The 25,426-nt window shown below is 41.0% G+C and overlaps 2 protein-coding genes across 2 annotated transcripts; both read right to left on the minus strand.

The window, feature by feature from the left end:
• Positions 1-5,780: 5,780 nt before the first annotated feature.
• On the minus strand, positions 5,781-9,947 carry LOC106912831 (uncharacterized; the record flags this gene model as incomplete). Its single annotated transcript, XM_088006701.1, has 3 exons — positions 5,781-6,122; positions 7,038-9,167; positions 9,333-9,947. Coding segments are annotated over 3 exons (3,087 nt in total), but the record flags the coding sequence as incomplete, so codon positions are not given.
• Positions 9,948-11,003, minus strand: LOC148158498 (uncharacterized). Its single transcript, XM_088006702.1, has one exon. It carries the CDS (start codon positions 11,001-11,003, stop codon positions 9,948-9,950), a length of 1,056 nt encoding a protein of 351 aa, XP_087862828.1.
• Between the last annotated feature and the right edge of the window lie 14,423 nt (positions 11,004-25,426).

Below are 25,426 nucleotides of genomic sequence, written 5' to 3' on the forward strand. Positions count from 1 at the left end.
ACAGTTAATCTTGATCGTCTTTTTTTCTTCTTTACCGCTTACAATGGAGCTTGATTTAGATCCCTCCATTTCCTGTTGTTTGTCCTTAACAATTTCTCTTCAGACAAAGTGAGTCAGTGTTCATGTGTATGTTTCCATACCTCAGTTCCAGCGGACTTGATTGAGCTGCAGTAAAAGGAATTTCATTCAATTAACTGATGACGCTGCGCTGCTCTCCATGCGCCATTGCCGCTTCTAAACTGTTCCAAGCAGAAGCAAAGAATCCAGACGTGCCTTTTAAATGAGCCGCTTTTTCGATTGTCATTTCTGTTGATAATAGATGTGCGGCAAAACTAATGATGTATGAGGGCTGCACTGGGATAACTCTGGGAATTTCAAACTGTCCGATGCCTGCTTCAAAAAACTCCAGGCCGCTTCTTTGTTGTTGCAATCATCTATTTATTCCACTTTGATTGTCTTACTTCAGATCTTACACAGATTGACACCGACTGATCAGGCCAAACCATCCAATAGTGCCAATAGTAAACGGCATTATAACACGGTCAACAGAAATTATGACCACCCCCCAAAAAATTGGTATCAGCTTAAGTCAAAATCGGCAGGTCAGGCTTTTTAAAGTTCCGTAACTGGGGATCGGCCAGAAAACTATCAGTGCAGCCCTACTTAAGATGTAATACACATATTCATGACATTCTTTGACTACATTAATTTCTCTTAAGCGTAACTCCAATAGCTAAAAATTTTATATATACCAGGTGAGTTTTTCTCCCCCGAGAAAGTGGATCGGTACCGGGTTGATTCTGAGCCTTCAAATGATTTTAACTAAAGTTTCACATACCTTAGAAGTTGATGTAAAAATGATGTTTCTTTTAGCCACAGAAATGATCATGCTCAGCAGCAAACAACATATCACCAACTACAGCATAGAGCAGCTGATTGATATATTTATGTTTTCAAAAACATTTTGATAGACAATGTCAAACATTGAGAAGTTTTAATTATTATCAAACATTATCAAACGAGCCATTTTGAAGCCAAAAAAACAAACAAACAAACAAAAAATATATATAAATATACAGAGCCAACCATGAGAATCAACTAATTTAATGTTAAAACTCAGTTTCACAAAAATACAAACATTCTAGCATAAATGTCTGACTAGCAGTGGTGGAAAGTAACTGTATTTTCGTGTATCTGTACTTTACTTAAGTAGATTTAATAATGGATACTTTCTACTTTTACTCCACTACATTTTACAGTAAGTATCTGCACTTTCTACTTCACTACATTTATACAAAACTGTCACATTATTCGTTACATCCAAGTCGCATTGCACTTTTCTTTTCCGTTAAAATGTGAAGTTCAGGGACTTAAGGTGGCAATAATGTGACTTACGTGTGTATGTTGTCACCCATTGCCTCCCCTTTTACTCGCACGCAGAGCTCCAAGACATGCACATTGGTTTCCTCTGAGCGGGAGAAGATGTCCATCTAATCGTCAGTAATATAATTCCGTGACATAAATCATAAGATATGGCGACATGAAGAGGCGCAAAAAGTGGGTATTGTTAAGGAAGAATTTTCTAAAATAGTTAACTTTGGTAAAAGTTTGGCTCTCTCTTCCTTAGATCCCAGGTCCTCTCGGCGAGCCACGTGTAGGCACAAGGAAACAACAATGCGTGTTGACGTCACAGAATTACAGAATTTAATCCAATAAGAAAACAACTCATGAATTAACAACAAAATTGCAGAACAACAGAAACATACATTGATTACCTGAGACAAAAAGATAAAAGAAAAGGCAAAGACGCGTCTTTGGAGAGAGCTGGTGCAAAAAAGGCAAAATAGTGGCAGCAATCTGGCTTCTTGCTCCTGTGCACGAACTTTTATATGTAGGTGTGTCTTTCCTTTTTAATATATTCAATTAAGGCGTACCTCCGCTTGACCAACTGGAAGTTACCTTGGACACCCAGAAAAACTTAGAACTTCCCCTAATTTACTGCTGTGAACAAAGGCCATTTGCTCTTTTGTTTAACAAACGAAGAGGAGAGGCTCATCCTGAACTCCTGCGGTTTTAAGACCATCTAAATAAAGGATATACTGAGAAAAGGATTTCACAGATATGTGTGAAAGCGGGAGTCTCTTCCTACATAAATTCTCAGGAACAAACTTAAATTTTGTAATTAATTTAAGGAAAGTTTATGTTAAACTCAGTTTTGCTCTTCTGCACTCAGCATCCCAAAAGATTGAGTCCTGCCTTAAACCAAAAATAACACATAAAATCAACAGAACAAAATGAGGTACAATTCCTTTTTCTAACCTATTAAACATAATATTCAATCCTAAGTATACAAGTTAACACAATCGTTTTCCAAAACCCCATTTAACATAAATCCTGAGTAATTTTCTAATACTAAACAAAACATTTTCATTTAATTCTAACATTCAGCATTAATACAGTTTTCAAATCCATTTATCATCGTCTAAATTAATTCTACAACTAAATAATACAAGTTCCATCAGAGAATGCTATCTATAACTAAAAAATATCTTGTAAATAAATGTTAGTGGTTCAGAATCTTCACACAACCCAGATGTTCACAGAAGGGTTCTGGTCTCCCGTGAACTCTGCAAGTTCCTGTTTCCCAAGGTAATTTAAATGATAGTGAAAGTTACCTTCCTGCATATGTTAATCCATGGCCTCCTGTCCTATGTGTTACAACCACAGGGGTCCAGGGAGAAGCTCTGCAGATCACCCCATTTTCCTTGGTATTTTTGAATACTTACCCAGCCATAGTTTAATTTTAAATCACTAACAGAAACCTGTTCAAAGTTTTAAAAATTTGTTCAAAAAGATTAATCTGTATTAAACACTAAAAATAATCATTTTTTCTCAACAGTCCCCCTTTTGAGGTCTGAGACATACAGACCTCACAAATAAATTGATTAAACCTTCTAATAGAGGAACCAAAAACTATTTAGTAAACTAAAAACTAAAAACATTCGCCTAATTATATAACAGTCCCCCTTTTTAAACAGGACCCCCCAGCTCCACAACCCCCTCATCAGCAGCACCGCGAAAAAGCATCTGATAGGGAGGCGGAGCAGGTGGTCCACTGCTTCCCTTCTCAATTGAAACTGTAATAAGCCTAATAATAAGCGAACGGATGCATGGAACACAACAGCATCCACAGGTGACCACAATGGCCACAAAAGTAGCCACAGAAACTAGCAGTGACATGACAATCCCTTTCCATTTACCAAACATAGTAGAAAACCACCTGTCCAAACCACCATCAATACCCGAATGTTCATGCATAGATTTACTCAAAATTCTCAAACCTTCTAATGCTCTAGTAACAGATCCATCAGGAGCTGTGTTATTAGGAATAAACGTACAGCAGCTCTCTTGGAACATAAAGCAGACCCCTCCTTTTTCAGCCAAAAGCATGTCCAGCGCCATCCGATTTTGAATTGTCATTAAAGAAGTAGGGGCTAACTGGTCCTTCATACCTCCAACAGCGTCCCTGGTCAGATTTGCTAGCCTCAAGAGATTATAATGGACATAATTAATCCTATCAACATTTTTATTCGGCGTGATAGGAAAGAAAGCTGAAACCACTGGTAAATTTTCAAAACCTGCTGCAATTTGATCAGCCAATTTATATTGATCCGGAACCCCTCTCGGCACACCGATAGCATCAATATAAGTAGGAGAATTAGTAGTCAAATCAAATGCAGTATCAGAGCGTGTATGACGCACCTGTCGCTTATTCCTCTGTGTCAGTGAGTTGAGCACCTGCGGCGGGCCTACAGGATCAAGTCTTTCACCCACAACCATAAGCGGGGCTGCAAGGCGAGTCATAGCACATACTCCAACAGTCCTAGGAGGAATTCGCACATATAATCTATCACCTCCACAAAAATAATAAAGTCCAGCTCTGGCCCAATGCCCAATTCTGGTCGCTGTCAAAGTAACATTACACCAATCACTAGAAATCTGCCCTAGATTAAAATCAGGCTTAAGATGAGTAAAATTAAAACACACATACAATCCTTTACCCTTAACCGGAAGAAAAGTTCCCGTTTGAGTATAGTTATTAATAGGTGGATATATTGTGGCAAGTGCAGTACAATTCATGGGTTCCGCCTCACTTGTTAATTTCAGCATGCAATTAAAACCCCAACTATCTCCCAAGTGTAGTGGGGCAGGTTCAGTATAAAGATGAGGTCTAGCTGTAGCACATGCAATGCAGTTCCCAATGTTAGTTTCTTTGGCCGTTTGAACCATCCAATTCAGCCACAAATTCCTGTCCTTATACCCAGTCGCTGTTTGAATGATGTCCAATGGTGTAACTGCAGTGTAGTCAATTTTAGCCGCATACTGATCAGGAACTTCAATTTCCATTTCTTCCTCTCCATCAGGTCTGACCAGATTAATTTTAATAACCCCAAGTGGATCTTTATCATCAATTGAGGCTCCTAAGGTTAAATAGACAGCTGAATCTGCCGGATACTTCTTAAAGAAAGAATTCTGCATTGAGGAAATGGTTAAGACAAGAGGATTTTGTCCTTTTACTGGAGAATTTCCTATAGTCCCTCGTCTTATGGTGACCTTATCATATTCAGTGACATATTTATAAGCGTAAAATGGATCCCAACTTGATCCCACCCATCTGAAAGCCGAATTCCAAGTGGGACACAAATGTCGAAATCCATTCTCCTGAGTGATACAGTGTCGCTGAAAGGTCAGATCTCCACACAAATACAGGGGAGTATTCTGCCAGGATCGAGGGGTCGACCAGCAGCGACGAGTTACCTCACACAGGTCAATTTGGAAATCAGTTACAGTACCCAGAGTATAATTCAATTCAATTCCACTATATTTAGTGAGGCACTTGTCAACAGGAGATCTCAAGGAACGCTTCACACGAGCAGTCACATTTCCGCCAGACAATCTGCGCTCGACAGAAATCGGTCGGAGATCAGATGTCTGAGAGGAAATGATTCCACCCGTGGATCCTCCTAAGGCCCATATTCCCAGCAGAATGAGTCCAAAAAGCACACCTAGCAAAAGCTTCCACTGCCAGTTCATGTGTCTTAAGCTGAACTCCATCACCTGAACCTTTTCAATTGTAATCCTGCGTTATCCAACAATTTAATACTCACCTGGTGAACCACAAAATCTTAACAAGTTAAAACTAAAACTGAAAAATACCTATTTTAAGATATAAGAAAAAATCATAAAACCCAATTATCTCAAGACAAACAGAAACACGGTACAAGTAACAACCCAAAACATAAAATACAAGAATAAAACAACAATAAAAAAATTACAATTTTTTTTTTTTTTTTTTTCTTTCACAATTCAATAATAGAGTCTCAGAGTTTGTGTCTTTTCTTCTTTGTTAGTCCGTAAAAAATATGAATTCTTCGTCAGGAAATGATATAAAAATACGCGCAAAAAGAAACGAAAGTTCTTTAAGAGTTCGCAAAAAAACGAAAACACGCAATAAAGAGACGATAAGTTAATGATGATCCTCCTGTAGCCTGATCCTTCGTGTAGCCGTTTTCCTCCTTGGTTTTAAACCTCAGGTTTCCACCTGAGTGTCCGTTGCTCACTGAAAATTGGATTATTATGCCAATATAACAGTGAGTTTAAGGAGAGGGTGCAATCTCCTTTTCTCAGTAGAAGGACATCGGAACAGGATTATTATGCCTGTCCGAGCCTTTTAAGCCTTGAATTTCAGGAATATGAAGTGGTCGTGGCAGGAATCCCTGCTACACTCCTCCCTGGAACTGCAGATCTTCCTCCGCGCTGGGATGGGCCTGCAGATGCTCCTCGACCGCAGGTTGAGACTGTAGATCCTCCTGGATGCCTCGTAGCGTGCGTTGTGGCTCCTCAGCTGCTGTACACTGACTCCAGTGAAACCAGGTGTCTCCTTTCCCTTGCAGACGGACCGCATGAGACGTCCTCTCCACGACTCGGTATGGTCCAGTGAAGCGAGGTTCAGACCACTTTCTTTTGATGACCTTCAGGCGCACCCAGTCAATTCCTGGAATTGGTCCTGAGCCTGGATGTTCCTGTGTCGTCTGATATTTTGCAAACTCCGCTGCCAGGATCTGTAACTCATTAAAGAAATCTTTATGAGATAAATGTGCAAGTTCACCTTTCCATCCTGGAATGCGGGTTGCAGGTCCTGGAAACATCCTTCCCGTCTGTAGCTCATATGGAGAGAACCCTGTTGATTGGTTAATGGACATTCGGACAGACATCAAAGCAATAGGCAAAGCCTCTACCCAATTTAATTTCGTATGTGCACACACTTTAGCCAATTTTTGTTTAATTGTTTGATTTAATCTCTCAACCTTGCCTTGTGATTGAGGGTGATATACTGTACCGAATGAATGCTTCAATCCGAGCATCTGCTCCACTTTCTGCAGATCTTGGTTCCTAAAATGAGTGCCATTGTCTGATCTTACCTTCTCTGGAAATCCATGGGTCGGAATGTAATGATTGATCAGACACTTTATGACAGCTTTGCTGTCCTCTTTTTTTGCTGGCCACGCCTCTGGCCAACCCGAGTATGCATCCACACACATTAATACATACCTGTATCCTCTAACGGGTGTTATCATGTCCGTAAAATCAATAATAATTTCTTTACCTGGTTGTGTAGTCCAAAAGAAATGTCCCATTGGTGGTCTGATAGTTGGTTTTGCATTGTGTTGTCCACAAATTTCACATGTTTTCACATGATCCTTGACCATGTCCCTCAAAAATGGATGCCACCAGTGCTCTAAGTTTTTCAACATCTGTGTGATACCTACATGTCCTAATCCGTGAGCTTCCTGAAGAACCTGGATTCTCATATTAGGAGGAAGAATTACTTTACCATTCGGTCCCCGCCAGAGTCCATCATTGCAGATGGCACCTCTTGCTTTGCAGACAGATCGTTCTTCAGGTGACACGCCTTTCTGATGAAAAATAATTTTCTCCAGATGATTCTGTTCCATCTGCTCAATGTCGGTACTCACCATTAAAAGAGATGGCAGGTATCCAGCTGCCCTTTTAGCAGCCTCATCCGCGGCGGCATTTCCTGCTGCCACTCTGGTCTTGCTTTGATCATGTCCCTTGCATTTTATCACAGCAACAGATTGAGGCAGCAGTAATGCCTCCGCCAATTCTTTCATTTCAGTTTCATGCTTTATGGGCTTTTGTGCTGCAGTCATAAATCCTGCTCTAAGCCACTGAGGAAGTTCCACATGGACAGCACTAGCTACATAGGCTGAGTCACTGTATAGATTCACCCTCATTCCCTCAGCTAATTTCAGTGCTTCAATCATTGCTTTCACTTCTGCTCTCTGTGCCGATTGGGCACCCTGTAGCCTTTCTGCCCTCAAAACCTGAAACTCACTGCCCAAATCTTCCACTATAGCATATGCTGCTCTCAATCCGTCTGTGTCATGTTTAAAACAGCAACCATCTGTGTAAAAATTTCTGACATCTTCACCTCCTAAAGGAGAAGCTTGTAGATCAGGTCTTATCTTTTCTTCCTTTTGTACTAACTCCTCACAGTTATGTGGCTGTCCTTCTTGCATCCTGTCAGCCATATTCACTCCGTTATGTACAAAAGTTATATTAGGTGATTCCAGAATTTTGCTCAATTTTTGTTGTCTCAATGTTGTCAATGTGAAGTGTTGTGAATTCACATATGCTACCACACTGTGTGATGTCATAACCTGCAATGGATGACCCATCACAATGTGTGCTGTTTTCTGAATCATTTTTCCTACACCTGCTGCATGTCTTGTACATGCTGGATGTCTTTTCTCCATATGATCTAGCATTGCGCTGACATATTGGAGAATTCTCCTCTCACCCCCTTTTTTCTGATACAGAACTGCATTAACTGTCAGTTCTGTGACAGAAACATCCAAATAGAATTGTGAAGAATAGTCCGGAATAGCCAACTGCACTGCAGCAGCCAATTGTTGTTTCAGAGAGATAAATGCATCTTCTGCCTCCATAGTCCAATTCAGAGCATGGTTGAGCTTACGAATCCCATGCTCTCTGACTAACGCCCGTAAGGGGTCCGTCAGTCCAGTATAGTTAGGAATATAATTCCTACTATATCCAGTCAAACCAAGAAAAGACAACATGTCCTTCACCGTACATGGTTTGGGGTGATTGAGAATCGCAGATTTATGACTGGCAGACATCTGAGTGCCTGTCCCAGTGATAATCCGCCCCAAGAAGGAAACTTGCTTCCTAGCAATTTGCAATTTAGATCTGCTCACTTTAAAACCCCTGTTAGCTAGGTGTAACAACAGTCGTCGTGTGGCCTCAATACAAGACTCCAACGTCTGTGCTGCCAGCATGAGGTCATCAACATACTGAATCAGGGTCACACCTTCTGGTAACACACAGTCCGCTAACTGTTGTTTCAAAACCTGATTAAAAAGCCCTGGGGAGAGAGCAAAACCCTGAGGCAAACGCGTATATCTCAGCCGCTGACCTCTGTAGGTGAAAGAAAATACATCCCTACATTCCTCAGCCAAAGGGAGACAAAAGAAAGCGTTAGCAAGGTCCACACATGTGAACCAAGTTTGAGAGGGATCAAGGTTAGTTAGTGCAACATGAGGATTAGGTACCGGCACCGTAGGGGTCAATAAAACAGAATTAATTGCCCTAAGATCATGTGCCATGCGGTATTTACCTGTCCCTTTCTTTTCCACTGGTAAAATAGGAGTGTTCCAGGAGGAGGTGGAAGATTCTAACACACCTGCCTTCAGAAGACCCCCAATAGTTTCTGCTATCCCCTCCTCTGCCGCCTGCTTGTGAGAATACTGTGACCTCCAAATAGGAGGGCCCGGTTGTAAATCAAAAGTGACAGGTGTGATATCAACAAGCCCCACATCAGTGGGACCTGTGGCCCACAAACACTCCGACAGAGAAGTCAACATTGCAGCCGCAGTTGGATGATCCGTCAACTCCCTGCCATGGTGTCTAGGAAGTTGAACATGTTCCAAAACTACAGAATCCACAGCTGAACATTTTATTTTGTACGTGTTTGTAGAAGGAGAGAAGGAGAGGTCAGGAGCAACAGTATCCTGCCAGTCTGAAACCGCAAGGGAGCGTTTTACCACGCCCCCCAACTCCATGGCCTGATGACCAGGATGCAGAGCCAAAGAAATATGTGGAACTGCTTCATCATGCATCTTATACCAGGGCAACTGATCCTGAGTCAGATTAACTGCAGCAACAACACCCTCTGGTGCCACATAAATGTCCTGTGAAAACACAGTCCAGTCACTACCGGCTAAATGTGCCTCAAACTGCTCCTGGTACCATTCAGTCTGGTCTTGGTCATAAAACAAAGTGACATGAGGAAGATCAGGAGCTGGCCCATACGGTGCAAGCGCTTGGATCCAGGGTTTCCAAAGCAGAAAACAGGACAGGATTCCAGCATGGTCAGTCGTCTCTGGCTGTAAAAGACCCCAGTATATATCAGCCAGTCGTTCCTCAGATTGCTGCAGCAAAAATTGTCCATGTGTATATACTTGAGAACAGGCATGAGAAGATCCATCAGGAAAAGTGACAATTAGTCCATCAGGTCCACACAAAATAGTCGCCCCCAGAGCAATCAACAAGTCTCTCCCCAATAAGTTCACAGGAGATGAGGGGGAACACACAAAAGGATGTATCACTTTTTGTCTGCCCACGACCGTGTGCAAAGGTGTGGAGATAGGCAGAGTTTGTTTCACCCCAGAAAAACCAACCACTGATATTGTCTGATCAGAAAGTTTCTGCAAAGGCATGACAACATTCATGGTGGAATAAGTTGCTCCTGTATCCACCAAAAATGGCAAAGATTGTCCATCAACTGTCACATCAATCAGGGGATCTGCCAATGCTCCCTGATGCAAGTTCCTCTCCGGGGTGTGTCAATATTGTCCAGCCTGAAAGTACTGTCCAGGATGCTGCGGAAGCAAAGCAGCATTTGGAGGTTGTTGTGGCGTTAAGTCCGGCAACGCACCATCTTGAGCAGGAATTGGTGCATAGTGAGGGCACTGCTGAACCCAGTGACCCTCTTCGCCACAATAAAAACACCTTTCTCTCCGTGTCAAGCCTCGTCCACCCCTTCCTCGCACACCTGTCCATGCGGGCCCTCTCCTTCGTCCCCCACGCCACCCTGGAACACCAGACTGCCAACGTGGAGCCGCATACCTATAAGGACCAGGTTGTGCTACTGCAGCAGGAGTCTGAGCCAGAACAGGAACCGATTGAGGAGCGGTTGCTAAGAGAGCTTTAGCCGCCTTTCGGTCCTGCTTTACAAGATGAAGCTTCTGTCTGGCTTCATCTAATTGGAGCTTTAGTAATTGTTTCTTATAATCCTCCTGCTCCTTCTCCTGCTCCTTCTCCTCATCCTGAGAGATCTGCAAATTATGCAACAAATGCAACTCCCATTTCGCATGGTCACACCATTTCAACTCCGGGTTTTGTCTCATCTTAGCAGCGACAGAGGGAGGGACACCCTCCAAAACAGCTTGGCGGAAATGTTCCCTCATTAATGTTGCACTAGTTGGATGAACCCCAGTTTGTCGTCTCCAAATGTCTATGGCTTTATCTAAAAACACTTTCGGGTGTTCTTTCGAGTCATAAGAAAATTTAGGAATCGCTGTGAGAGACACAGGGGGAAACATGTCCCTCAAAGCTGCACCCACAGGAGTCAGCAGAGCCGAAAGAGGCGCATGATCAGGCAGATTTGTAATTCCAGCAGAGAGTTCAACATTACGACAATTTGTTGTCGTTGTTGAACGACCTAAAATGGCTCTAAAATCCCCCAAAGACAATGTTAACCCTTTCGTGAGGGAATCCAATTCATGTAGCCAAGTAGTAGCCCCGTCCACCAAAGAAGGTAGCTTTTCAATAAGGGTCTGTAAATCCCCAAAAGAGAATGGCTTGTATTTGTGTCCCTGTTGTGTTGCTAATAGTGGCATAACATGAGCAGGGGAGCTCTCAGAGGTTACTGATGCAGTCTCCGAGTTACCAGGTAAATTTGAAATACAAAAATTCAAACTCTGTATATCACGTCGCAGTGTCTCCTCAAATTTCAAAAACTCTTCATGCACAGAATCAAAACCAGCAAATGTGGGGGGAGCCACATGCTGTGGTGTGGAAATGTCACGAGGAGAGGGACCAGAGTCACAATGCTGAACATTCAGGGGGTGGGTCCCATTATCATGCAACCTCGGAGTGGAAGCCAACCTCACAGCGCCCCCTTTATGTGGTGAAGCAGATAACAATGAATCCTGTTCAGAAAGTGGGGCTTCCTCCACAAGACGGCCCACTAATTTCATATTCAACTTCAGTTGCACCTCCCCCTTCTCCACCTCTTCCGAGGAAGAGGCGGAGACAGAGGCAGCGCTGTCTGTGTGACGTGTAATTTGAGCCACAGATGGCAGGGGCGCAGAAGGAGGCTGGGAAAAACAAAGTTTTTCACGCTGGACGCGATCTGCCATCGGAAGGTTATCAGAAACAGAAGGAAAACTCATAAGGGATGCCGGGGGTGATGACGGTAGCACAGGCGCCTCTTTAAACAGTGGGGAATTAGAAACCACTGGAGGAGGAACTTTCACAAGATCCCATTCCGCCGAGCCCGTGCGAACATCCAATAATGGATACAAGCCCGTGTAACAGGGAGCAGCATCACCACTATATGGAGGCGGAAATGGAGCCCCAGACGGACTGAGTACCTGTTTAGATGTTTTAGGGGGCACCTCCGGACAATCCACAATCTGGACGCTAAATGAGTCCGAAGTCTGCGTAACTGATCCCTTTTTATAAAGGTGATCTGTTCCCTGCCAACTCACTAAAAGTTTAGCCCAGAAATGCCTACGCCTTTCTGCCTCATCCAGCTTCTTTGTCGCAGACTTTCTGGCAAACAGACTAGCGCTGTCCTTCTCTACCTGAGCTGTATCCCTTTTAGCCACAGCTTGTTCTAAACAGGCATTCAAAACCAAACCCAAAGGCTTTTCAGATGTAAGTGGTTCACCCCGCTTGCGGACCGCATTTTCCAACATATTTTTCAAATCGCCCACCTTTACAGTAAGCGAATCCAGACCAAGCTGCTGATCATAAATACCAATTAAGACAGCAATCTGTTCCCGCAGAGTTTTCCACGGACCCAGACCGTAGGAATGACCAACAACATCACCATGTAATTTAGTGTCCATGATAACGTTACAATAAAACACAGCAAAAAATCAAATCAAAGCAGCACAAACAGCGGTTTACAAACACAGCGTACCAATTACAGCAATCAGCACACAGACACAGCCGCCAAACAGACAGATAACATGAAACGCGCCCACATACACATACACACACAGACACACAGAGCTCTGCAGATTCACACACCACACTCCACAGAAGCAAAGCAAAAAATCACAACAAATAGAGAAACAGCCCCAGACAACATAAAAGACAGAAATGAAAGAAAAAATCAAAGGTCAGATGCCGGCTATAAAACACAGTATTCCCAGAATTAAATAATATCTCTCAGTCCTTTTACTGCTAGAGTAGGGTGATTCAACCCGCTTCAGTCCTTTTACTGCTAGAGTAGGGTGATTCAACCCGCTTCAGTCCTTTTACTGCTAGAGTAGGGTGATTCAACCCGCTTCAGTCCTTTTACTGCTAGAGTAGGGTGATTCAACCCGCTTCAGTCCTTTTACTGCTAGAGTAGGGTGATTCAACCCGCTTCAGTCCTTTTACTGCTAGAGTAGGGTGATTCAACCCGAACCTATCCAATTAATCCCAAACCAGTCCAATTATAAGTCCTCTGGAGATGAGTCGTAATCTCCGGCTGATACAAGCCCAGACTATCTGAATACACAAAGACCCAAATTCTTTTAAAGAGGTACGGGACGACTCTCAGGGCAAAGAATTCAAAAGAAACCCAGCTTTAGCAGAGGTAGCGCAAAGTCCTGCTGCTTGGAACAGCCACGAACCCCCGTTTGTGTGTATTTATCCAAATCCTTAAACTATAGACTCTTTTAGGAGGGATTTTATATACCGCTGCAGTTTCTAAATTCTGTGAATCCGCACACACCAAGAGCAATCAGCCACGGTCCAACGACACAGCGCTTCAGACAACCAAAAAATAATTAAATAGTGTCTTACCACACCGAAACGTCGGCCGAAACGGATCAATCAGGGCCAAACAGCCGCCCGCCGAGATTCCAGAACCGGCACGAGCCCCCAAATGTTAAGGAAGAATTTTCTAAAATAGTTAACTTTGGTAAAAGTTTGGCTCTCTCTTCCTTAGATCCCAGGTCCTCTCGGCGAGCCACGTGTAGGCACAAGGAAACAACAATGCGTGTTGACGTCACAGAATTACAGAATTTAATCCAATAAGAAAACAACTCATGAATTAACAACAAAATTGCAGAACAACAGAAACATACATTGATTACCTGAGACAAAAAGATAAAAGAAAAGGCAAAGACGCGTCTTTGGAGAGAGCTGGTGCAAAAAAGGCAAAATAGTGGCAGCAATCTGGCTTCTTGCTCCTGTGCACGAACTTTTATATGTAGGTGTGTCTTTCCTTTTTAATATATTCAATTAAGGCGTACCTCCGCTTGACCAACTGGAAGTTACCTTGGACACCCAGAAAAACTTAGAACTTCCCCTAATTTACTGCTGTGAACAAAGGCCATTTGCTCTTTTGTTTAACAAACGAAGAGGAGAGGCTCATCCTGAACTCCTGCGGTTTTAAGACCATCTAAATAAAGGATATACTGAGAAAAGGATTTCACAGATATGTGTGAAAGCGGGAGTCTCTTCCTACATAAATTCTCAGGAACAAACTTAAATTTTGTAATTAATTTAAGGAAAGTTTATGTTAAACTCAGTTTTGCTCTTCTGCACTCAGCATCCCAAAAGATTGAGTCCTGCCTTAAACCAAAAATAACACATAAAATCAACAGAACAAAATGAGGTACAATTCCTTTTTCTAACCTATTAAACATAATATTCAATCCTAAGTATACAAGTTAACACAATCGTTTTCCAAAACCCCATTTAACATAAATCCTGAGTAATTTTCTAATACTAAACAAAACATTTTCATTTAATTCTAACATTCAGCATTAATACAGTTTTCAAATCCATTTATCATCGTCTAAATTAATTCTACAACTAAATAATACAAGTTCCATCAGAGAATGCTATCTATAACTAAAAAATATCTTGTAAATAAATGTTAGTGGTTCAGAATCTTCACACAACCCAGATGTTCACAGAAGGGTTCTGGTCTCCCGTGAACTCTGCAAGTTCCTGTTTCCCAAGGTAATTTAAATGATAGTGAAAGTTACCTTCCTGCATATGTTAATCCATGGCCTCCTGTCCTATGTGTTACAACCACAGGGGTCCAGGGAGAAGCTCTGCAGATCACCCCATTTTCCTTGGTATTTTTGAATACTTACCCAGCCATAGTTTAATTTTAAATCACTAACAGAAACCTGTTCAAAGTTTTAAAAATTTGTTCAAAAAGATTAATCTGTATTAAACACTAAAAATAATCATTTTTTCTCAACAGTATGCAGCGTATGCAACGCATAGGGGCGCAGCACCAGAGGGGGTGCCAAAACCCAGTCTGGAGTGGGCGACGCGCCGGTTATGTTATCCCATACACTTCAGCGCGCTACACGCTCCTTCACCTGTTGCACATAACGAGGTAAATGTAGCAATTTTTACACTTCACGCAGCGTCCCCCCTGGGGGGAGCGAGGGGGGGCGCCGATTTATGTTTTCACATCCACCTGAATAATGTGCAGGTGCGCCACTGGCGACATGTAAAAATTTCATCCAACTTTTAGCGTCACTTGGAAAGGAAGCTTAAAAAGGTTAGTTCTGTAGATGTGATGTTAGCAAAGCTAGCTGTACAGAGATGCATGTTGCATCTGTGATGAAAAAAGGTTGTCACTCATCTGCTGAAATATTGTGCGGAAGTGTTGACTGACATGTCGCATACATGGGACAATGCTGTGACCAAAGTTTGTAATATAGTGATATGACATTCACAAATGATCCAATTCTTCTGGACGGATCTTTACTAAGTCCTATTGGAGTGAAGCCTCACTGAGAGCCCTTCTTTGTTCTTGTGATGCTCTGTGTACACTGCAGTAGCTATTATTATTTTATTTCATTAAAAAATATATAGATTTATTTAACTGGCGAATAAATAAAACAAGAACGTAAGAAGCTGAGCATGCTCATTGCTCTTTGATTGTTTTCATCTCCTGTCATGGCAGACATTGCAGCGGGACGGAGGGTGAGAACAGTCACGGTGCTTCTTCTGCTTGGTTACTTCTTGCTTATTGCTCCTTGGACAGTGTTCACAGTTGAGCGTTGTTTACTGTTAATTGCTATGTTTAATGGTGCAAACAGTTGTGGTTTCTGACCTGGGCAATATGGGCATCCGCCCAGGGTGTTATATTTTTAGGGACGCCAGGAGCAAAGCAGAATAAAGAAGAGTTTGAATTGATACTGGTTAAATATATTTCAGCTCTAACCCATTTCAACCTACCAGTTACAATAGTGAACAAGAAATATATTTCACTTTCAAGGACTCCAAAAAGCTTACTGATTAAATTTTCAGTTAATGTTCAGCAAATATTGAAAGTTTAGAGTGTTTGGATAGTACTTATGCAGTATCACATGTTTAGAGTAAATTATCACATGAATAGAGCTGTTTATATCTTGGTTCCACCTTGGCGAGAGGAAGACTGCCACAAACCTCCCAAAGAAGAGGATAGCAATGTATGTTTAAATAAACATACAACAAAGATTTTTGGTGCACATCATCTTAAAAGTGTCTAGTTATGATATTCACCTTTGCATTTACAAAAATTGGTTTGCCGTGTGAGAAGGATGTGTAAACATTTTGACGGTCACAATAGTGACTGGTGGGACAATACATTTTGCCTAGGTGCGCTTATTTAAATACATATCATGTTCTTCCATTTCCAAACTTCTTTTTTAAGATTAACCCTTTAACAATCACACCAAGAAAAAACCTGTGAAAATGTTTTTCTTTGCATTTCTTTTCCCCTAGGGTGATTCATAAACACAATCAATATTTTTTTTTTTCAACAGACCCTGTGGTTTTTGAAATATTGATCTCTACCAAACTGTTGAGATGTTACTTAATGGTTTAAGTACATGATGTAATAAAAATATCAAGTACAGTATATAAATTAAAATAAAATGCAAATTTATAAAGAAATAAACAACAAAACGTGTCTGGGGCATTGGATACAGTTTATTTCTGTCAAAATGCCACAAAACACGGGTTTTAATTTCAACCAAGGAAAACATTGCGTCGAACAAGGAAATATTGCATTTTTAATTTTCCCATCTTGACTGTATCTGTATTAAAGTGCAACAGCACAAAATTCTCACATTCAATCCACACAGGTAACAGTGCAAAACATTCATTTTTACATTCAAAAGGGAAAAGAATATACTGCAGAACAACAGAAACAGTTGTTGGTTTTATATCTCAGCACACCTTTTCTGTTTTGGTGCAACAGCATGTATTTTGGGACACAAGTGTCATGTGTCTGGATGATTGATTGAACTAGTGTTACTTGTTTTCATTTAAACTTTGAAAAAACATGGTAAACAGAAAAACATTACCAAACATATTAAAACATCACATTTCCAACCTCATCTATGTGTTTGCAGAACAGCATTCTTTTTGTGCATGAGACGCACTTTTTGTGAATTAGATGATATAACTTTAAGCTTTCCTGGTTTGCATTCAAACACAGGAAGACATTGCATTTCTCACATTTCCACCTGGACACTTCCTTTGGACACAGATTGCATCTCCCTCGCTTTTCACAGTGAAGAGGCCAGTGTCCCACGTTGTCGTAGCGCACATCTGTTTGTGGTTTTGGTCGTGATGGTCTTGGGATGTAGCCTGTCTTCTCTGGTGGTGGAGAGCTGGAAGATGGTCAGCCAACTGTGGATGCTGGCTTATTGAACTTGTTCAAACTGTGGGCAACTACGAGGCGGAACCGTTTGAGAAACATGGGTTTCCCATTCAGGAGTCCACTGTCCCTTTTGTAGAGTAGCCAGGAATTTGCAATGCAGAGGTCCAGAATGTATCCAAACAGGGGAAAATGCCATCTCCTTGTCTTGGCGGGGTCTTGTACAGGTGTAGAATGTCAGACAGATCAGTTCCTCCCATATGCTCATTGTAGGCAGAGATGAGTGATGGGCATGGGACGGTGATCTTTGCGCAGGACTCTTTGCTCCAGTGTTTCACTGTTGGAAATGGCATGATCCCATATAGGCATAACTAAGCAAGTTGACACATTTGTTATTGAACCACTTCATTGCAAGAACCCCTTCAGCAGCCCTAAAGTCACAGACCCCATGTCCCCTTTTAATCAGGTCTTTGTCTGTCATCAATCGAGCTCCACCAGTGTGGTTCGGTCGTACGATGCCGATGCACTTGACACCAAGGGCAGTGTGCAGGTACTGAACCAAGTTGAAACTTGTAAAGAAGTTGTCACAAAAGACAACAGACATCTGGGGCTCTTTTATGGTTTTGCAGAGCGTTGTCACCACTTTTGCTCCCAGAAGCAGGGCCTGCTCCTCTTTACTGAGAGCAACATTGAAGAATGTGGATGCCCCTTGATAAAGCAGCAGGTCGAGGATGATGCCGGATGAACTTGCTTGATAGAATAATTTAAAGCCCCACTTGTCTGGCTTGTTGGCGATGTACTGGCGGAGGTTATCAGTTCTTGTGCCATTATATGCTACCATGACCTCATCGACACTGTGCTTGTGAGTGGATGGTATCAAGAGACATTCTCACGAAGCATTTCAAAAAGGGGACGGATTTTGTAAAATCTGTCCCGACTCTCACTGCACTGCTGATTATTATTGAAATGAATGTATCGTCGTAACAGCTGGAATCTCCTCCTTGGCATGATGTCAGCGATCAGGTCGAAACGTGATTCATGGTGCCAGTAGTCCTCCAGTGACGGGAAATTGAAAACACCCATAAAAAGAAGGATCGCTAGGAAATGTGGCTGTGTAGAAGATCTGCTTTTTGAGGGAGCCTCCTCTTCATCCAGGGATTCAAAAGAGCAGTCTCCAGTATCATCTGCTTGTGTGGGCTGATAATCAGGATCTTCTACTTGGTCATCATCGCTCAGATCACCATCAGATTCTTGAGGATTTTCTGGTACAAGGGTGAGAAGAATGCTTGGCCTCGCACCATAGAAGGATTTAGTATCCATCTAGTGGTGGTTGAAAAGTTAAAATTAGTTAGTAGTTGTGAAAATTATGATTTCCCCATATTTATTCTAAAATTTTACCATATTTGCTAATATCAACTCAGAAAGTCACAAAAATTATTTTGTAAGATAATGTTATAATTATTCTTAGTGTATAAGACTTTAATAACACTTATTGTTTCATATATACACCAATAGATGAAAATGACTTTTGATTTTATAGCAAAAAAGTAATTAAATGTTAACTACATTAGCTTAATTTGCTACATTTACCACGAAGTGACAAATCAACCGTTTGGTCAAGCGTATTTGAAGCTATTTGACCAAGCCCAGGATGTGTGATGTGAGTTTGATCCCCTGTATGCTTGTAAAGAGTTTTATTTTGGAAAAGAGGCCTTGTTACAAAATGTTGCTTGAGAAAAACTCTACCTAATATAAAAAAGTCCACTGCTCACAACATTAAAGGGAACAGATCCTAGATCCCAATGAATAAAATATTCCAATTGAAAATCTGTATTCATTACATAGTGCATTGATAAAAAACAATGTAAATCAGAATTATTATCCCGTAAAAGTCTAGATTTTGAATCAAACTCCTGGGTCCACGGCACCAGCATATGCTCACCATTGTTCTGAGGATCCCACCCCTGCACCTCATGCTTAATACTTATTTTACCTGCAGTAAAATACTTGCCATTATTAGTGATGTCATGCACATTTTATTTAATTCATGTGAATCCTGAGATCTTAACATTTAATTGACAAATTTATATCACCACCAGGTTATAGAGGATGTTTTATTCCTGCTCTAACACCTGTCATCCACCAAGGTCATCCTCTGTAAGACTTTACAGCGAATGAGGGTGATGCCTGATTTCCATGCATAATACAGTATTTATATGTTAAACCTCTTGTCAAAAGGGAGCACTTTATTCACCAAATTGGCGTTGCTTTCAGCAGCCCAGCTGGGTATGTCCCATATATTACAATGCGATGTTGAGAGTTCAACCTCCTAGTTTGTGCTCTTACTGGGTTCAATGATAGCATATTTCAGTGCAGTAAAGATTGGCCAGGGGCTGGGGCCTGAATATTAATGAAGTGCTAAAGCTGTAATGTACCTGACATATTAAAAGCCAGCTGTTCTATGAATTAAACTGAAACAGTTGGTGGCTCCAGGCAGCACATTTTCTGAAGGAGAATTAAATTTAGTCATTGTGGCAGTGTAGAGCTGGGAATGAAATGCCATTTTAGCCCATTGAACGTGGCATTTTTTCTCCCTTCTATCCCCCTATCTGTACCTCTCTGAGAGGAAGTCAGATGTGTGACCTTTTTCAGTTTCCTTGAGGCTTCGCTTCAGCAAAATGCCCTTCAATATTTTGCTGCGCATCTAAGCTAATTGAATCTAAAAGATTGTGTGTGAACCCAGGGCTGCAGTAATGAGAGCAGAGCTGCCTGGGTACAAAAGGTCTGTAAATTGATAGAAAAGGTGGGCGAGCCCTCTGACAATTTGCCTGAGATAGAGCCTCCAAAGGGCAATCTCCCATCCTGCCTGATACTCTGTGGGAGCCAAAAGGGCATCAAGAGACGAGTGGACGAGTGTTAGTTACAGCCTATAACAATGATCCAGCCATCTTCATCATCAAAAACCGTTCAGTTGCACGATAGATCAAACACTTGAGATGAAAACATAATGCCAGCAGAGTTCAAATTTGGGTATATCTTCAGTCATAGATGAGATAGAAAAATATTATTTTATCTTTTGTTGTTTAAACTACTATTGTTATGTTCTCTGTCTTTCTTCAGCGTTAAAAGATATGTACCTTTTCATTTTTACTATTTTTTTTCCTGAGCTATTTGAAAAGATGTCTCTGCAGACAAGAACAACCAATACTTATTGATAAAATCATTTAGCCAAGAATTCACACGTATGCAGCAAAAAATAAAAAAATCTAGCTTTTAAGGAGCTGCTTTTCCCTTTCAAAAACTATAGCATATGTGCTGCCATTATCTGCAAAATACTATATACTATAATCATAGATGGATGATCATTGGACAGAACATTTTTACACATACAGGCAAAACTACTAATTTCATCAGCTTCAACAATAAACCTCAGTGTCATCCAAAGGTACTTTACAGCTTTATGAAAGTCACGTCTTTCTTGTAGCACACAAAGTATACAGAATCCCTAGTACTGACTTCGAAAAATACGTTTACTGCTACAAATTAAAACCTAGGTAGAGTCATTTGAACAATGTCAAGTGTAGAAAACCAAACAGATGTTATGAATACTTAAAATAATTGAAAGTGACAATTGGTTTGCAGGAGAGAAGCTAAGGAGGGGATGCATAGGAGCCTCTGGTCCAGTGATCACTATAACCGTGGCTGTTTTCGTATTACATTCCCTCTGAACCCACAGCTATAGAGACTCAGCCCTCCGTAACGTAGCTAAACCTTACAAGTGTGTAGGTGGCCACTATGAGATAAACCACTGCTCTTTCTTGCAGTCACCACATCTACATGGGTCTGCAAATATAATCTCATTCATGTTAATTGAGCACTCAATATTTTCCAGAGCAATAGTATGAAACCTCTGTCTCATCAGTTTATAAATGACAACACTGGTTAGGCAAAATATGCAAATATCCTATGTTAAAATGTTATTCTAGAAATAAATACATAAAAAACAAAACAAAACTAAGAGGACATAAATAAAAGGACACTGAATATAATGGGCTGTCAGGAATGTTTAGAGAGATCTGCATATGTTGGTACATGGAAAAGTTTTTAGAATGGACACTAATGCAGTGTATCTATTTCAGAAATGAAAATAAGGGACTCCCACCACGGCCCATGTTGCTCTACTCTCAAAGACATTTATTCAGTATAATTTCTTCAGTACCCCTGTTGGCCCCTGTCTAGAACCGCCCTTGGGAAGCAGGTCTGTGTCTGGCACATTTTTAGTTTGCATGTTTTTCTTCATTGATAGGAAGTCAGGTTATCCAAACTGGTAAACCATGTTAATAAAATAATAGTGAACATTAAATGGCCACTGAACAATGTATTCACAAAATATATAAACATTTCTAAATAAAACACACAGAAAGCCCTAACAGACTTTTTAAAAGTAGGAATATTTATTGTTAATCTACAATATTTGTTCTTTTAATGGCCATTTTTATGATTTTAGCTAATACTATAATATATGAAATAAATATCCAAACTCAACATCTTAAGCAAATAATCAAATCATAATAGTCTACTATAACCACAATAAGACACTTAATCATAAAATGTTCAGGAGATGATTGATAGATGAAGAGACGCTGATGTTTGTTTCTTTAGATTCTGACGGGTCTGCAGTGTTTCTCTCTTCAGACAGAATGGATCGCCACCATGGACACATTTTAAAAATTGTCTGTATTCATCCTCACTGACATTGCTCAGTCTGGAATGTGCATCTTCGCACTCACATCTATATTATTGAAAGAATTTTTGCTTCTAAAGACATGGAATCGGGAAGAGGACATTTTAGAAAGAGGCAAGTTGATGGCAGATCACCAGTTATGCGTACTGTCAAACTCTAGACAATTGTGACAGCAGAGTGTGTAGCTCCCACCACGACAATTTAGCTGACTTTAGAATTTCCTGTGGTTTATTTTGGTCATTATTTTTACATTTAGTGTTTATATGTGTGTGATAGGCATGTCTATCAAATAATTATAGAAATATGGAACAAATTGTGTCCCGTATTGGTTCAATATGGGACGCAACATTTAACAGCCAAATAGGGGACGATTTTGTATTTTACTGGACGGGTGGCAACCCCAGGACTACACCAAGTTACTACTTACTGGTTATTAGTTTTGCTATAGGTTTTTGTTACTAGAACATACTGACAAGGTTTCATAACAAATATTACTGAATACAAGTGTTTGTCGAAAGTTGAGTTTATCGGAAAATAACCATCACTAAAATAATAAAAAATGCTGGTATTGCTATTGTTGTAAAATGTGCACACTTTGTGAAAATGATCAGTTTATATAACAGAACAGTGTGTTTTCTGGCCCAAAATTGGCCCAAGTATTTAACTGAGGTGACTGGACCGTCTTGTTCATGCCGGTGACAGCATCTCACTGTGATTTTTAAAATATTTGCTCTGTGCTGTGACTGTTCTAAGCTAAATGTTATTAGTGTTATGAAGCAAACAAAGATGATCTGCCCTCAGGGGAAATTATGTCTCAGATATTGATACTGTATAACACACTGATCCCTCTGTGGGTAGTTGTCACTGTAACTTTATCTGTCCTGTGGCCCACAGCACAACAGACTGACCATGTGGCAAGAAGACTCATTACTTCACTTTACAGGCTGTCATAACACTGACAGCCCCGGGGAACATTCCTGAGGCAAAAGCAAAGAACGAAGCAGGTGAGTAATTTCTTAACCCTTGTGCGTGCGAGGACTGAGGCAGCTGATACGTGACATGGGTGTGGGGTCAATTGGACCCCATTTGTAAACACAAGGGTTAAAAGTGAGATTACATCTGTCACAATTTGTTTTGCATGGCAGTTTAATGTCTAAGTGGAAAATAGCAATTACATTCACAGTTTGTGCCCCTTAGCACATTTCAATTTAGGCATCTTCTAAATAACACTGTCTAAGACAGTGGTGTCCAAAGTCGGTCCTGGAGGGCCGGCATCTTGCATGTTTTAGTTCTCTCCCTGGTGGTAGTAACAACCTTTTCAGCTTGTCAATGTTCTTCTTGGGACTTCTAATGAGCCATCATTTGATCCAAGTGCATTAAACCAGGGAAAGAACTAACCATGCAGGATGCCAGCCCTCCAGGACCCACTTTGGACACCACTGGTCTAAGAAATCAAATCTGTTAGCACAACAGAAGCTGCTTGGAAAGCTTTCTGATCTGCTACAGTTGTTCGAAAAGCAGAGTGCTTATTTTGAAAAAGAGGGCCATGAAAGTCAGTAAAATACCAATTTGAAGGTCATAACCTTTTGTTGATCTGAGCAGATGGACTGGCTTGTGATATAAACCTTTCAGATGGAGGGTCAATGTGGGTGATGCTACACTGCACGGACAAAAGGGATTCAAATACAGAGAATGTTCATTATGGATAAACAGCTGTGTTACAAATGAGTCCAATTATACAAAACTGACCATTTTTGGGTTTTTTCTTCAGTTGATCAAAACTAAAAATTTTAAAACAGCAGCAGGACTTTGACCAGAGCTGGAGAATCAAGGACAACTCAAAAAGAAAAGCTAAACGCACATTGTGATGTTTTAGGTTGAATATTACTTACCAAATGCAATTGCTTGTACAACATGACCCTATTTCAGAAAGCAGGATAAGTGAAAGTCCAGAGTGAGTTATGGGTTACATATGCGCATATGGGTCTTCAGGATCCACGCATAGTTCATATAAGTTGACACTTATCCTGAATCAACTTACTAGCACAACTTACTGCGTGAATCAACTCTGCTCGTTTCTAGGATTGTTTGAACAAATCCTGAGTTTGTTCCTCTTTTTAGGTGAGACCTGGCACAAAATAAGGAAAGTGTCAGAAATGGGGTGCTCTATTCTTTTGATATTGGAGAGCAAATACTCAGCAGAAATCTCAGTCGGCAGAAGTTGATCACACCATGATTAGAATGTTTTAACATATTTGTGAGACGTAGTTTTTCCTCACACGCAGTTTATGTCAATGAAATTCCAGCCTGCACATCACTCATATGATACAACGAGGACATTCTTTGTGCTGCACTTTGTTTTAATTCAAACAGGATTCTGTAGCATCTAAACTGTGAATATACAGCAGGGTTCCTTTGTAGATGTGAATTTACCATTCACATTAATGTAATGAGGTTCTCCTGTGTTCTCTGTGTGCATAGACATAATAAAGAGTAGATCCTCCATTGGCTGTTCGGGCACAGTTAAATGCCAGCTAAAGTTAGCTATAATGCTTGGTGTAATACAAGGGTTCAGCCACCGCTATGAAGGCTGACTGAGGCTTCATAAATCTTAAAAAGTTTTAATTATTCACCAACATTGATTTCAATTGTCTGACACAAGAGCGCTACCTTGGAAATAAAACAATATTACTATTATAAATATCTAAAAATAATTTATGATGGTGATAGGATGATAGAATGCCAACTGTTTAACAAATCCAGTTGCAAAATGTCTTCACTCCTAAATATTCCACAGTCAACTGTCAACTGTATTATAAGAAAATGGAAGTGTTTGGGAATGATAGCTACTCAGGAACAAAGTGGTAGGCCACAAAAACTGACGGAGTGGTGTCAGCGGATGCTGAAGCGCATTGTGTGTGAAGAAGTTGCCAATTTTCTGCACAGTCACTACAGACCTCCAAACTTCATGTGGCCTTCAGATTAGCTCCGGAACTGTGCACAGAGAGCTTCATAGAATGGGTTTCCATGGTGACCAGCTGCATCCAAGCCATACATCACCAAGTGGAATGCAAAGCGTCAGATGCAATGGTGTAAAGGAGTGGTCCCCAACCTCCGGGCTGCGGACTGTTACCGGTCCGTGGACCAATTGGTACCGGGCTACGCAAGAAATAATTAAATATTTCCGATTTATGTATTATTTGAGTCTGGAGGATCTTTTATTTTGAAAATCCTTTAACCGGATTCTCTCAGTTACTTGCGCGCCAACATTGAGCCCACAAGCAGCAAAATGAGTAAGAAGAAACAGATCAGATGTCTTTGGAAAGTTTCTTTCCAAAGGATTTATCCCGGACCGGTAGGTGACTCCCACATTACAAGCCCGCTCTGCATAACATGCAGCGACCGGCTCGCTAATGAGGCAATGAAGCTTCAAACTGCTTCGCCACGTAGAGATCAAGCATGTTATGCATATAAGCAACACTTCAGCTGTTATTGTCTCTCATCACTCCCAAATGGGGCCAAGCTCAGGGCTCCAATTAGTCATTACCGTGAGTTAAAATTTTCACAAAAGTAAAATATTCGTTTTTGTGGCACATCTGTATCTTATTTTGAAGGGATATGTAAACGTTACCATGGCAACCAGAGTCAGAGAGCGTTTGGGCAGTGGTCGAGAGGAGATGAGT

This window comes from Poecilia mexicana, unplaced genomic scaffold (assembly GCF_051168715.1).
Source record: "Poecilia mexicana isolate PSO_F unplaced genomic scaffold, ASM5116871v1 scaffold_6, whole genome shotgun sequence".
Taxonomy (NCBI): domain Eukaryota; kingdom Metazoa; phylum Chordata; class Actinopteri; order Cyprinodontiformes; family Poeciliidae; genus Poecilia; species Poecilia mexicana.

Bases quoted from the DNA above. Each gene is read 5' to 3' on its own strand.
- LOC148158498 (XM_088006702.1), bottom strand. From the start codon at position 11,003: ATGCCACTATTAGCAACACAACAGGGACACAAATACAAGCCATTCTCT.